This window comes from Thunnus albacares, chromosome 3 (genome assembly GCF_914725855.1).
Source record: "Thunnus albacares chromosome 3, fThuAlb1.1, whole genome shotgun sequence".
In the NCBI taxonomy this organism is placed as follows: Eukaryota; Metazoa; Chordata; class Actinopteri; order Scombriformes; family Scombridae; genus Thunnus; species Thunnus albacares.
The window spans coordinates 19,524,836-19,540,337 of NC_058108.1; the positions used below are offsets into that span (position 1 = coordinate 19,524,836).

Here is a 15,502-nt window from a genome sequence, read left to right on the forward strand (position 1 = left end):
ACACACACACACACACACACACACACACACACACACACACGCACACACACACACACACACACACACACACACATAAACAAACCTCAATACCATTTTAATACTTTGCATACTTAGGTGAAAGTATAAAAAACATCTCTATATTTTGAACTCTTAACTCAGAGTTTGTCTCTACTTGTGCATTTTAGCATGACTGAGCATCTTTGTGTGTATACTGTATGATGTATATTACTGTGTCTGTGCTGCATGTGGCACAAATGTGTGTGTTTGTGTGTCTGTGTTGTATGGGTGTGCATTCTGATGATGGATGACTCTCTTGTGACCAAGACCAACAGTGGTCTGATAAATGATCTCATCTCTGGGAATGTCATATTCCTGATGATATTTCCGGGTGTATCCCGAGCTTCCTGAATCTCAGAACTCTAAATTGATTACTGATGAGGCATCAGGGAATAAACCAATACTTCTGCCAGCACTGTGTCCATTGTGGGGATAATTATATGATCACTTGGGGATCAATGAGAATGTGTGTGAAACGATGGGAGATGTGTATGCATGTTTGTGCTGTAGTGTTTAGCTGTAGGTTTTGAGTAACACTGGATACATGTAAAGTATCCAGTATGACAACCAAAAATCAAACAACAGAAAAGATGGCCGAGGTAACACCTCCAAAATTAGTGAAAAGTTGTTGGATTCAATTTTGTGAAGCTTGACTTGACATACAAATCAATATGAGCACCAGTAATTCTGTCCACATTAGTAACTGTGTGTGCTACCTCATTTATTTATTAGATGAAAACCGCCACATGCTCTACTCTATTAACAGCGAGTGTCTCCTTTTCACAGTCTTTTAGTTTTAGAAAAATGTCGATTGCATCTGTAAATTGCTTTAATGAAGAGGAAACAGCAACCATTAAAACAACTGCAGATGTAGTTAAAACCTTGATGTAAATTGTAACGGTAATACTGCGACTGCTTGTTCGTCACATTTAGTTTTCAAGTTAAACTATTGATTTGCTAAACGGTATCAGGAGTGGGTGGAAAGGTTGAGATGTTAGAATTTCTTTGCTTATTTTACATGTATATTCAATCAGTTGTATAAAAATATGTCAGGTGCCTGTAAAAAGTCAGTCACTGAAATGCAGTCATATAACCTTTATAACAGTTTTAAAGTGACACACTGTAAGCTACATTATTAGGTATCAGGCAGCAGCTACGGATGACTGCACACGTTGTCTCGTTGATAATTATTACTAATATTTATTCATCTATTGTTGTCCAAAAACACCATTGCAGTGAGTGACATGTTCTTTCAATGCAACGAACATGAGCACTGTAGTTTATTTCACTCAATCCAACATACACCATCCTGCTGTCATAAATACTCACTAGCGCACAGTGTCCAAAAAATACACAATTTACTCCTGTTTGAGTTTCTTAAAACTGCAATGCCCAGCTGATTAAGGAAATGACTTTACCCTTTTCAAAAATGAAACTACATATTCATGACCTGTTTTTTAAAGATTAACATCTTCAGCAGAAATCAATGAACTTTATGGAAGATTTAAAATGTGTAAATAAAAACTAATCAAATAAAGAAATAAGGTGAAATACAATATGTATTGTTATTTGAATTAGCTTTTTTATGTATGCATTTACTGTGCCAAGATTAAATGAAAAACATATGTGAAAGGGCAATAATTTCCATGCCACATGCAAATAATGTGTATTGTATTTCACTTTATTTCTTTGTTTGATTTGTTTTCATTAAAGCATTTTAAATCTTCCATAGCACTTGGGGCTGAGTACAATCTTATCCTTTAATGTCAAAATCTTCACCTGAAATATTGAGACACAGTCGACTTCGACTTTAGGGTGGTAATAACATGTATGCATAAAGCAGCAAGCAGAACAACCACAGACATCCGAGAGGATGAATTACGAACTCAGCGGTCTGAACATCAAGGACATGCACTGCTAACATGGAGCATGACTGCATACAGTATGTGGTGCTGAATATCATATTTCTGGGGAGAGTGGATAAATCACAGGGAAATGAGGGAAGGAAGGAGAAGGATGGAAGGAAGGAAGGAAGGAGAGAGGGACAGAGACAAGAACAGACTAACCTCTCTCCACCTCATTGGTAGCAGCTGCAACCACAAAAAAAAAAACAAGACGACAGATGATAGAAAGCAGAGCGAGACAGGAAAAAAAAAACACACAGGACAGCGAAGACATAGAAAGACAGAGAGAGAACACGGCCACAAAGGTTAGCAGTCAGAGATGATTAGCACATTGCAAAAGCAGACAAACAAGTAGCAGCAGACCAGTGTTAGTTAGAAAAAATCATGATTTAACAGTTTATTACTGTTAAAAAAAAAGGCCTTCCTTGTCTGTTTGTGTACGTTTCAGTGGACACAATGTTAATCATGTGTTACCTGTGTATTCTGGTGAGCACATGCATGTGTAGTTGTTGATTCCATCGACACAGGTGGAGTTGTTCTCACAGTCGTTATCTTCACAGTCGTCGATGTTGATCTCGCACGCGTCGCCTTCGAAGCCCTCTGGACACACACACCTGAGATCACACAGGTGCATTTAAGCAGGTATCAAAAGATAAACACATGTAGAACTTTGCAAACAGAAATCTTTGGGAGCTCTAGATGATAAAGACACACACACACACACACACACACACACACACACACACACATGTAGCTCCTAACAGCAGAGTCAGCTCCATCTACATATTCCCAGTAGAGTCATTATTCTGTTAACGTGAGCGTGCCTCAACTCTGTAACTACTACTCAGGTTTATTACTGTGTACACACATACGCACACACACACACACACACACACACAGACACCACATTCAGAGTGGTATATTATGGGTCTAATAAAGAGCTCTTATGCGGCACACACTCTGTTGGATTAATATTTCATTATATAGTCAATGACAGCTCTTCACGATGAATATTCCACCCCCTCCGCCAGAGGAGGAAAAAAAACGCATACAGAGATGAAAATACAGACACACAGAGACAGAGATTGAAGTGAAAAAGTAACAGAAGAGAAAGACAGAGGGCAAGGGAAGAGACAGAAGGAGAGGAACAGGAGGAGCTGTGATCTTGGGCTGGTGTAATTGTCTGTGTGGGTGGTTGAAATGAGCTTGGAGCATGCAGACAGGCGTTAGCTCCCCTCCTGTTAATACTAAACAGCCTAATGAAGAGAAGGCGATTCTCACAGCGGGGCTGTCCGGCTCAGAGACAGACGGAGGACAGAGCCGGTCTCCTGAGCCATTTACCTCCTGTAAAGTCATTCCCACCTGTCATTAGCGGTGAAGTATCATTGATGGAATTATCTGCCGAGGGTCCACAGATCACATGCTGCTATGTCTGCTGCAGTTCTCAATAATCACTGCTTCACTGGTTTATTGATAGTTGAGGTTTGATATTCGCTGTTTTGCATAATTCACCACATCTCTGTGTGTTTGAACAGACCCTGTAGGTATGTGCTTATGTTTATTTTAAGGTAAACATAAAGGAATACTTCAGTTTTAATATGACCTGGGTGTTTTTATTTACTATTTAAATTTATTCACAAAATTCATTGCCAAGACCTGAGGATGCTGCAACCACAGAAATGATGATATAACTAAATAGTTTTTTCCTTTACCATCTTGTAGAGCTACTTCTGTAGAACTCTATTTTAACCTTTTTAGCCTACAGTAAAGTTGCGCACACACACATTTTTGCAATCTGTGGACAAAACAGATATTTTGTGTGTTTAGACTTTTGTCTTCACCTCCACAGAATTTTATATTTGTTTAAAGCCATTATGTGTAGAATTGGAACATTTCTGACTTCAGAGCCCCTTAGTTTTAGTATCAAAAACACGCTGTGGCAGAGAAAAGTTTAGAGAGCCACTGGCAATTAAAATTCAAATGTTAAAGGGGCAGTCCAGCAATTTAGCATTACATGTCCAATGCTGTAAGTTGGGTGAATCACAAAAGGGATTTAAAAAAGGTGAAAGAAAGGTTAAGAGAGGTCAAAACTGATATACTGAGTCACTAGTATGGGTCTACCTCCAAAAACAGTTCCCATAATATAATGCAATGACATCTTTCATTAGACTTTAGTCTTTCAAACTCCACGCCCAAGTTTGTAACCCAGGCCTCAGGTTAAAAACTGAAGTCTCTTGCCCAATCTGAGATAAACCTACTGACATCATCAGGGTTATTTTTCATACTTTGGAAAGAGCCACATAGTCATTATACAAGTTTTTTTTTTTTTTTTTTTTTTTTTTTTTTTACAGGTTGAGTAGTATTCATCATGACAAGTTAACTATAATCATGTGGAAAAATTGCTGGAAAGCCTCTTTAAAGTTACTACAAGGAACTTTCATTTTGTGTTGATTTTAGTGACCCCTGTGGACAAACACGGTAGTATTTTCCCAGAATGAAGACCGCATTTCACATGAGCACCACTGCCTCGTGTCGTAAAGATCTTGGCCAGCATGTGCATTTGTTTTGGAAGCAAGTGAAAGAAAGACACAACTTATTTTAAATACTATTTTTCTTTTTTAAACACAGCTGTTTGCAGGATGCAAAGTGATGAGGTAATGTATCTATTTGTATCTATGTAAGATTAATAATTGTAGTATGATGATGGTGGACCAAGGTTGGTTTTAGTACCGTTCATACACCTAGGCTACATGTAAGGCTGCATTCACACCAAATCCGGTGATGCAGCACGTTCCTGCAGGGTGCGGAGGTGTGGACATGTTTATTTGTGCTTTAGAAGGTAACTGCTGTGAAACAATCAGAAAATAACATTTTATTTCTCAGATTCTTGTTCTCACTACACTACCGCTCGCTGTCTTCATTCACTCTCTAGCTTGCTCGACCACTGCTGCTCCCTCTCTCTCTGTCTCTCTCTCTTTCTCTTTTTCTTGTTCATGTCTTTTTTAAAATGACTCAGGAATCTGACAACAAGTCTCACTTTACTTTTAACGTAATCAAATGAAGAGAAATGCCCTCCCCTCATCTTTGTACTCCCTCATGCTATAATGCTACATGTAATGTAAACATAGGCTCTTCTGGTCTGCGTGCCGTAAATCGTTTTGTCTGATTTTGCAGGGAATCCAACCTGGTGGCAGGCATTTAGAAAAACTATATAGAAATAGCCAATCTTCTCGCTGATGGTCTTGTTTGCTTATGTAGGTAATATAGAGGCATCAGAGGCATCACGAGACTGTTTCATAACCAGTTAAAAGTTTCTTGTGTTAACTTTAACTTATGGGATAATAGCCAAACTAACTGACTGTCTAACTACTGTAAGACTCTCACCAAAAGTTGCTCCCCTCCCCTTCTTTCAGGTGACATGTTCCTCCATTTTGGCAGGGGTTGCTGATACAGGCGTGGATGGGCTCCTCACAGTTTTGGCCCTACATGCACAAACACACACATACATGTAATTGCGTATTTGCATGCATTGTCTTTGATGTAAGCATTTGATCACTCTTTCAATCAAAAGCATTTCAAACCTTTGCAAAAGTATTCATCTGTTGGTTTACAGACTGTAGGAGTCAGGTCTGTGTGTGTGTGTGTGTGTGTGTATGTGTACCTTAAATCCATAGGGGCAGGTGCAGCGGTAGTAGTGCACAGGGTCATTGGAGCATGTGCCGTCGTTCTTGCAGGGGTTGGACAGGCAGGGCTCACACTTGGCCTGGATACTCATATCCACTGGGCCTGTGTGATGGAAACACACCAACCCGCACACAAAAAACATACACAGCAGAGAGATGATTAGCTTTATATGACGTTGTAGGCTACAGGAAGTAAGACAAGTCAGAATACATACACTCAGACAGCTGTACATTGTTAGGGACCTGCATAAAACTTGCATCATCAGTGTGGCACATAAGGATGGTGGTTTGTCCCAATGACTGCCATGTATTTTGGACATTTCATGTGAATCTAAAAATAAAGTAATCATGAAATCTCATCTTTGTGAGTAAAAATTCTGTATAACTGAAAAAGTAAGTATAAAGTAAGGACTTACTGTAGAAACTAGTGAAGAGTTTAGAGGAGACTGAAACATAATTCATGTGCACAAATATAAAACTGGTTTGTAAGAATATGTAAAAAAGATGGAAGATTTTCTTTGCAGGGCCATGACATGTACAGAAGACATACAAAAAAATCCCCAACTTTCATGACAGAACATCAATTTTTAACAGTCGGGACAAACAATACTGGTCAGAACATGAGGGCTGAAAGGGAAGAAGAGCGATTCATTCTGGTCAGGGATCAAAGGATGAACCAGGAAAACTGGGCTGGGACTGTCTGGAGGGGCTGAGGAAGGTGAGACCGAGGAGGAAGTACTGAGATGTGATTGGCTACTTTACCTGGCACCAGAAAACCACAAGGCCCCGGGACTTCTACAGTGCGTCAGTTAGATTAGGTTAAAAATAGGTTTCAGTCATGTGTTCATAGTTAACTTGATTCAGTAGGGTTAAGGGTTAGGGTTAACAGTCAGTAGCATTTTGCAATATGACGAATTACAGCCAAAATCATGCTCACAAGCAAAATTGTGGAGTTTATATAAATTTAAAAAAACATTTTGTTGCTGTCCAGTGAAAACCATGTATCTTCATATGTGATGGTTTTTAGGTTTTCAGATAAACTTTTATCCCATTTCTTATGCTAACAAAACCCTTTAAAACTCAATGAAGTATATAAAAATTGAGCCCCAACTGTTGAAACAGTGTTTTTTCTATTTTGATGAAATGTTCACTAGCATACATGGTTGTCGCTGGACAGTGACAATTTGTAAATGGCAACTTGTGGTCTCCTCTAGGAGTCCTCATGAAGTGTGTATACGTTTGTATACGTTGCACAACATAGTAATTGTCTGCTTGTCTGCAGAGGATGTTCTATGTGCATGCTTTTGATTTTGGACAACTGATAAAGTGATTTTACAGTATATTTACATTCTACATGCAAGTGTGTCTCTATATACATTATATAGATCTGCTAGCATGTGCATGTGTTTCTGTAGAAGTTTCAGTACTGTGTGTGAGTGACAGTGTGTGTTTACCTGTGCAGGTGAACTTCTTGGAAGGCGTAGTGAGCAGTAGTTTGTCGGTCATGTCACCGGGCCCGGCACAGCGGGCAATGCCAGGCTCCTTGTAGCCGCTCTTCACCCAGTCTGACAGCCACTGCATGTGGCAGTCGCAATACAGTGGGTTGGCACCCAGAGCCCTATCAGCCGGCAAGAGAGAAAAGGGAGAAATGCTCAGTCATATGAACATGATACACAGGGAAAGTCAACACTGTAACCTCTGAGTCATTGTTTTATTTTAGATCCAATGTACTGGAGTACAGAACCAAAACAATACATAATGTGTCACTGTTCAAACACTCACAGACTGTACTGGGTATCACTGTCAAATGAAATGTTGTAACTTGTTCTATTACTACTATAAACACCTGACACTGAGGTGGAGATGTTTGGGGGTGTCTATCTCATGCCAGGGGCTGTGTTGGTGCTAGTGTTTCTCAGATGTTCAACACTTACTAGAAATGGTGTTGTTTCTTCTTCATCAAAAACAGTGCTGTATGTTTCTAGTGTACATGACAAAAAATGTATTTTCCTACTAGTGGGCCAAGACAAAGTTGCAGCCCTTCACAGGCTTGCAGTTCTGTATGGAGTAGAGATAATATTTGGCTTTATTTCTGTGGTCTGCAGTGAGATCTAATTGGAAAAAGCAACAATCTGTCACAAGCGCTATCCATGGTGCTGATCCTACTGATTGCTCCACTGGCATTCCTCCCCAGCAAGTGGGTAGGTATCACCACAACCAGTCACCACACTAACTCACATTTTCATCCTTTTCACCTGTGTGCACCCTGTTTACCCTCTGTGATCTCTCTCTCTCTCTCTCTCTCTCTCTCTCTCTCAACAGACTGCTTTAGTCATGAGATAACCTGCTCAAGAGACATTAGTGAATTAAAGAGAGAGAGCCCATCTTTGACTTTAAAGTAATAGTTCTCTTGTCAGTTAGTCAGTCCCTTGTCACCTCAGTTCTCTACATTTGTTTGTATCATATCTTGACTGCCTGACAATTGAGTCAATGATTCAAAACATCTTGAGTTTCTAAGTGTCTAAATCAATTCATCAGATTCGACCACAGAGAGTAACTATAAAAAAATTGTTGTCATAGTTACAGAGAATAATACAGTAAAGTATTGCTGAGAAGAAGAATCTACTGGCAGTGCTACAGAAAAATGTCAAGCACATTTAGAGTGCAGGTTTAAACCCTCAACTGCTCTAAATCAAAGTTTATCAAGGACGAGCAGGAGACAGAGACTGGCTGTAGAAATGGGCTTGTTGCTCGGCTACGTTTGGCAGTCAATTTTCCCCTCAGACGATGAGAAATGGCTCCTTTGTCATGATAATGTGTTTGCCTTATTTTGCAATTGTATGAGGTGAAAAGGCAGACACCTCAATCAGAGAGAAAGACTTGAACAGTGATGTGTGTTTGTGTGTGTGTGTGTGTGTGTGTTTGTTTATGTTGCTCACAGGTGGGACAGCGATGACAAGTCTTTGAAGGCTCCTTCTGGTATCACTGATATGTCGTTACCATGGAGAGATCTAAGAAAGAATAGAAGTGCAAGAGGCTGGATGTTAAAAGTCTGGGTCTGTACTTTAGCATCAGTCTGACTCAACTATGTTTCGGAGTTATCCACAACTGTGCGCGTGTCGGCACAGATACTCACAGCAAACGGAGAGACTTAAGTCCATCGAACGCCCTCACTGGTATGCATCGCAAGCGGTTGTAGCTCAGGATTCTTTACACACAGAATGAACATGTTGGCATGGAGACAAATGCAGAGACATTTTTTTAAGATATCTTCAAGTGCAGCAAAGCATTTCAAAGCACAATCCTGTTTATGACTTCATTCCACTGAGCAAAGCGGTCGCGCAAAGACAGACACGCAATTTACTGTAACACACTTGTTGGCACAAACACATCCATCCAGTTGGAAATAGACACATACGTTTCATACAAGCACAAACACAAACAGGCATTTCTTTGCCCTGTTGATCAGATTTTTATGTGAAGTTTGGTCCTGTTCTTTAACAATGACTTTAGTGAAACACACTTGTCTTTAGCTCTGCTACAAACTTGTAGCACATCTTATTAAAGTAGACTGCTAAGTTTTTTAATGATGCTGCTTTGTTTATTATCCTTATTATTTTTGTTTTGCTGTGGTTCGTGGAAGGTCAGCATTTTCTTGTTCTTCTGGTGGTGAGGTGAGAATATTTTTAACTGCTTCTGGCTGCATACTCAGTTGCTTTGTGATAAAAACACTTTTTTTTCTTTTTTTTTTTACTAACATTGCGGTGAAAAGACAAAACAAAAAAAAATTAATTCACAGGTTCCAATGGGTTACCTATGGTGGCCCACATGGGACAGTATTCAACAAAAAGTATGTGAACAGAATGCAACAAAAACTGAACTCCCTCTTAAATTCTGCTTTCATTTTGTCTCCCTGAGCCTGACCTGCACGTACACACACACACGCACGCACACACACACACACACACACACACACACACACACACACACACACATTGCAAAGAGACTGATGTAAAGCCAGACTCACAGGGTAAGCAGCTCAGACATATTACTGAGGCTGTGGTTGGACAACGTGCTGATCTGGTTGTTACTCAAATCACTGAAAAGGAAACAATAACAGATACATAAAACACACACGCAGGCAACACTGTCAACACATGCATTAACTAATATGCAAACATACACACAGACTATATGCAGTACATAACGCTCTTCTTTACTTTATTCATGCCCACATCAGGGCCAGACAAGGCCACAGCTGTAAATCCAACATGATATAATGCAGAGCTCTGACAGTTAGTTTTGGTCTTTAAAAGCAGAGAGCAGGGAACACAGGCCAAGTCACGATCCTGATTAGGAGTGTGTTTCTGTGTGTTCAAGTGCGCTTTTCAACCACTGTGGGATTTGTGAATTAATGTCTGAGAGTGTGTGTGTAATGTGTGTCCGCTGAGGTCACGTGGTTGAGACTTACATTAGTGTTAAGTGTTTGTAATTGGAGAGCTCCACAGGAACCTGAGTGAAGTGGTTACCATCCAGATACCTGAGATACAGACAGAGACAGACATGGGAATAGTGTGAGGTGGTTTGAAAACAAAAGTGAAGGGAGAAAAGACAAATATGGAGGGAGGATTGGGAGAGAGAGAGAGAGAGAGAGAGAGAATATGAGAAGGGAGAAAATGAAGTTATTTAACCATGTGGGAAATTCCTCATATCCACCAGTGTGAGCAGTCATTACTGCATGAGCCATAATAAACACTGGAGTTTAATATTCCCACAGGCATCCTAATATAGTGTAGTCACCCCCTCTCTCTCTCTCTTACACACACACACATACACAAATGAGATCCTATCTCCTTCACTGTGTGACAATGTGCTATTAATCCAGCGTATTAAGTCTTTGTTATTATTGGAAAAAGCACGTTCCCCACAGAAGAAATAGTGAAATGATAGAAAATACCACCACGCCTGCTGTCTGATGTTTAATTTAGGGCTATAATTTTCTGATCATCAGGGATTGTGTGTGTCTGTGTGTGGTGAGATGAATTTCTAGAGTAACTGTGATCCAACACAGTGTGTACCTGTATCTTCGTGTCTTTCTTCACATGTACTCTGACCAGTAAGCAGCTCCAGTTTGCAAGTGAAGATTGATTCAAATGTATTAAGTTCTCTGAGCACCATCTGAACTTTTTCTGAGGCTAAACAGAGGTCAGAGGGTGACTCCGACCTCTGTTATGACTTCACTGTGTTCAGACCCAGCTGTCCTGTCAGCAGCACAGCCTGTGAGGTGCTGACAAGACAGCGGGTGGACTAACCGTCTTCATCAGGTTGATTAACGTCAGAAATTCAGTGGACAAAAATAGTCTTGGCTCAATTCCCTTGCATGTTTCAGCTCTACATACCCAAAGTGAAACTTGAAAAAACAAATCTATTGATCATTCCAATAGTTCACAACATAAAGACAGCTGTAGAGTTGTGTGATTTGAAAAGCTGCCTTTGTATCTTGTCTGTCTACATGGGGTGTGTAGCAAAAGCAGCATGTTAGCTGAGCAGAAGCAGCTTCAGCTCTCTGTTTGTGTGTATTCACAGGATGCATTTGTTGCATTTGTTACAGTGAAATGGATGCAAATCTGTTTTTTGAGATGGTCAAGTGACAATGAAAAAAAATGCCTGCCCTTCAATTATACAGCACTGTATCGTCTACATAAATTTAAATGTCTTGTCTGAGGTACAGTGATGCAGCCACACTGTATAAAAGGGGGGTCCTCTGCAATGGTAGAACCTGCTATAATAAAGTAAAAGGTGTGTTGGTCTTTAACTCACAGTTCAGTGGTCTCTTTGGGCAGGCCTTTGGGCAGTGTGGTGAGGCCCTTGTTGCTGCAGCGCACCACAGTGTCCAGACAAGAACACTCTGCAGGACACCTCAGCACTGGAGAGCAGCTGTTCTCATCGTTACCTGATCGGGATAGATGGATAGATGGAGGGGTAGAGATGAGAGGAAAGGATGATAGAAAAAGTCATAATGAAGAAAATATACAAATGTCACAGAGCATCATGTGCAAAGCTTTTATTATTCGCTACATCTCACCATCTTCACAGGCAAAGTCCTGGACGGCTACATCCTGGATGGGGATCTCTTTTAGGAAGTAAGGATTCTGGCAGCGAGGGTTACCCGTGACGATGCGTTTCCTTCTCAGCCAGTCACCGAGCCAAGCCAGGTGACAGTTGCAGTTGAAGGGATTGGCCAGAAGGTTGCTGGAGGAGAAGGAGTCCTGAGTGCTGAATGATTTTTGTGTGTGTTTGTACTTTTATATGAGTGTGTGCTATGGTTTGTACTCACAGTGTGGACAGGGAGTGCAGTGTGTCAAAGGCTCCGGGGTTCATGGAGGTGATCTGGTTGTCGTAGAGTGACAGGAGACGCACCGAGCTCAAACCCACAAAGCTGCTGTTACTCACACAGCTGATACGGTTACTCCTCAGCATACTACTCACACACACATGCAAACACAGAGACAAATGAATACCTTGTATTCTACAGAAAAAATACAAGAAAATACATATTTATGATAATATATACCTGAGAATTATGCATGCTGGCATGTTTTAATGTTTGTGCGGACATTACCACAGTATGTGAGAGCACATTTGAATATTTCATGCATACTTGATATGATAATGTGTTTGCATATGTATTTAGGTGTGTGTGTGTGTGTGTGTGTGTGTACCCACAGTGTGCGGAGGCCACTGAGTCCCTTCAGCATGCGGTGGTGTATGTTTTCCAGTCTGTTGGAGGTCAAAATCAGCTCATTGACCCCTGAGGCTCCTTCAAACGTCCCCTCCTCTATGTCAGTGATACGGTTATTACTCAGGTTACTGGAGGAGGGTGGAGGTGGGGGGTGTATAGGTAAGAAAGGTAAGAAGACAGCAGAAAAAGTGAAAAAAAGAGGGAGCGAGAGGAGGGCAAAGGCAGAGATAGAGAGAAAAACACACGTGTTTCATTTTAGTATCTTCAAATGTACCTCTCTGTTAACATGTCAACAATCACTGTTTTCTCTCTGTGACCTGAGTATGACTTCTTGATAACTACATGTGACGCTTTGCTCCAGTTACATTTTCAGTATGTCTGACTCACATCTTCCTCAGCTGAGGCAACTTTTTGAAGATCCCTGTCGCCTCGAGCACAGTGAATTCATTGTTGTTCAGACGCCTAAGAAGAGAGAAAGAGAAGAGATGAAGAGACAAAGAGAGAAAACAACAGTGTTGTGTGCAGGAGGACCACACACAGATACACTTTGTAGAAGACAAATGCGGCGTGACTCACAGTTCAGCGGTGTACTGAGGGATGTGATCAGGTATTTTGGTGAGTTTCTGGTTGGAGCAGTCGACTGTGGTGCCCTCACAGCGGCACTTTTCAGGGCAGGCCAAGTCACCGAAGCAGTCCCCTCCCAGCTTACTGCGGTAATCTTCAGTACCTGGCCGCAATCACAACCACTAACGTCACTGAATGCTCTCACCACACAAGAGTCGAACCCCAGCGTTTACTGGTACCTCTTCCAACAGAAATGTGGATGGCCCGAGTGAAGGTCATGATACAATGGAAGAATTTTGAGAAATTGCAGAGGGGCTGTGTTGCTTTGTGTTTGGAGCAGGAATTGTCAAAACCAACCAAACATGTTCAAGAAACATTGCTAGTTATGATTAAATACAACAGTCCCTGCGGGCATTACATCAAAATGCTGCGTTTGTATCACGGCCTTAAAGAGCCAAGTTCACAAGACACACAGACTGTCAAAATCAAGACATGTATACAAGCACGCACACACAATTTCAGGAAAAACCATACAGAAGTTTTTCAGTCCTGTCAAACTACAAAGCAACTGTTAGTATTAGAATCCACAGCACAAACAGAACAGCATCAAAAATTAGATCATAGCAGAAAAATGCTTACATACACCCAGGCAGTCATCTATCATACTTTAAAGGCACAAAGGCGCGCACACACTCTCTCACGCACAGACAAGCACACACACAGGTTGCGGGGGGGTGGCAGGAGATTGCTGTCTCTTGCGTCTTGGCCATGCTGTAGGGTTTTGCAGGGCCGTTCCATGGTGCTTGACAGAACCATGTTCCACTTTAGGAACCTGGCAGCCACATGGTTAGATCAAGCACAAAGGAACAACCTGCTGACTGACTGCTCCTCCGCTGGAACACAGGGATGGGAAGGACAGAGGGAGAAGAGGAGGAGGAGAGGAGGGGAGAGGAGAAAATGAGGAAGAAAGAAGGGGAGAGGATGAGAATTAGAAGATGAGGAGAGGATAAATGAGTGGAGAGGACTAAGAAGGAGAAGAGAGGAGTAGGTGAAGATTTGAAGGAGAGGATGCAAAGGAGAGGAGTAAGAAAGAGATGAGTCGAGAGGAGAAGAGGGAAGGAGGCCATAGGAGAGGAGTAGGAAAGGAAAGAAGAGGAGACGAGAGGAAAGGATGAAGAAGAGAGAAGGGGAGGGGAGAGGATGAGAATTAGAGGAATAGCAGAGGGTGTGAAGGAGAGTATAAGAAAGAGGATAAGAAAAGAGAAGAGGGGAGTGGGGGAGGATTTGAAGGAGGGGAAGGGAGAAGATGTGAAGGAGAGGAGAGGAATACGAAGAAGAGGAGAGGAGAGGAAGAATCCAAGGAAAAAAATGGAAAACTGAGGGATGAGAGGCAGAAGGAAGACAGAGCCAGCTGGCTTGAGGAAATGTATCACTTGGAATGAAGAGAGAGGGGCAGCGATAATAAGGAGGAGGAGAAGAGGTAACAATCAGATGGGGGGAAAGTACAGTAAAAAGCAGGGAAGAGAAGGAGAGACTGGAACATCTAAAGACATCTAAATTCAGACGTAACATACGAGTGCAGGAACAGAGCAGCAGTTACAGAGGAGTGGGAGGAGAGTTACAGCAGCACTGAAGGCAAGAGAAGCCCTGACTTCTAGGAACACAAGCGCGCGCACACACACACACACACACACACACACACACACACACATACACACATACACGCACACATACAAAAAAATAGATGAACCATTGCATGATAAAGTGTAAATTTCATCTCATTGTTGTTGTTTGCAAACAGACAAGAGGAGGCACAGAGGGGGGTCAAAGGTCACAGTGGTAGAGGTCAAAGGTCAGAAGTCGGCTCAGGGACGAGAGGTGAGGGATTTGGAGTTGACGCAAAAATCGAGTGTGTGTGTGTGTGTGTGTGTGTTACTTACAGCCGACATGGTGTACTCCTGAGTGTGTGAGAGAGGCAGTAGGAAAAAGAAGAAGGGATTTCACTCGTTTATTTGAACAGGAGGGAAAAAGCTGATGAAAAACCGAGAAAAAATGCTGCAATTTTTTCGTGTTCAGTCCCCAGGCAGTGATTCATTTAAAGGGGTAATGATTCGTGAATAGTGAGAATCGTGCTGGCATAGCATGGCATTTGGTGGGCGCTTTTCATCCAACACACATCCCGGCCTCATTTGCTTGAAGCTCCACTAATTTAAATGTGTTTTTGGGGAAATCCTGAGATGTCAAAAAGCACACCAGATAAAAACGCTTTGCCAATGGACAATAAAATTTTGCCCGCTCTAAACACTCACAAGTGCAGGTACGTTATTTAGCTTTGTGCATACTTTGACATCAATCACTTCAGCAGGTTCAGTCTTCACAACAAGAAATAGTTGGAGGGATAAAACTGGAATTAAAACGCCCAGAGCTCAGAATCATGACTTTTTGTTCAAACAGAAATATGTGATAGGATCCAAAATAATGCACTGTGAAATAGGGGACATGATGCAAATTAAACTGGGGGATTTTAGATGTATTGATCTAAGGCACAATTC

At 41.5% G+C, this 15,502-nt stretch overlaps 1 protein-coding gene across 4 annotated transcripts in view; it reads right to left on the reverse strand.

The window, feature by feature from the left end:
• slit2 (slit homolog 2 (Drosophila)) overlaps positions 1 to 15,502 on the reverse strand; it is a 95,458-nt gene that overhangs the window by 8,649 nt on the left and 71,307 nt on the right. For 3 of the 4 annotated variants that reach the window (XM_044346863.1, XM_044346862.1, XM_044346865.1), the window contains 14 exons: positions 12,963 to 13,113; positions 12,774 to 12,848; positions 12,371 to 12,514; positions 11,982 to 12,125; positions 11,730 to 11,896; positions 11,465 to 11,597; positions 10,116 to 10,184; positions 9,672 to 9,743; positions 8,781 to 8,852; positions 8,584 to 8,655; positions 7,099 to 7,262; positions 5,623 to 5,747; positions 5,346 to 5,443; positions 2,436 to 2,575 (listed from right to left, as the gene is read on the reverse strand). In XM_044346863.1, the coding sequence (XP_044202798.1) occupies positions 2,436 to 2,575; positions 5,346 to 5,443; positions 5,623 to 5,747; positions 7,099 to 7,262; positions 8,584 to 8,655; positions 8,781 to 8,852; positions 9,672 to 9,743; positions 10,116 to 10,184; positions 11,465 to 11,597; positions 11,730 to 11,896; positions 11,982 to 12,125; positions 12,371 to 12,514; positions 12,774 to 12,848; positions 12,963 to 13,113 (1,626 nt within the window). The remainder of the gene's footprint in view (positions 1 to 2,435; positions 2,576 to 5,345; positions 5,444 to 5,622; positions 5,748 to 7,098; positions 7,263 to 8,583; positions 8,656 to 8,780; positions 8,853 to 9,671; positions 9,744 to 10,115; positions 10,185 to 11,464; positions 11,598 to 11,729; positions 11,897 to 11,981; positions 12,126 to 12,370; positions 12,515 to 12,773; positions 12,849 to 12,962; positions 13,114 to 15,502) is intronic. The other variant, XM_044346864.1, reaches the window with a different exon arrangement.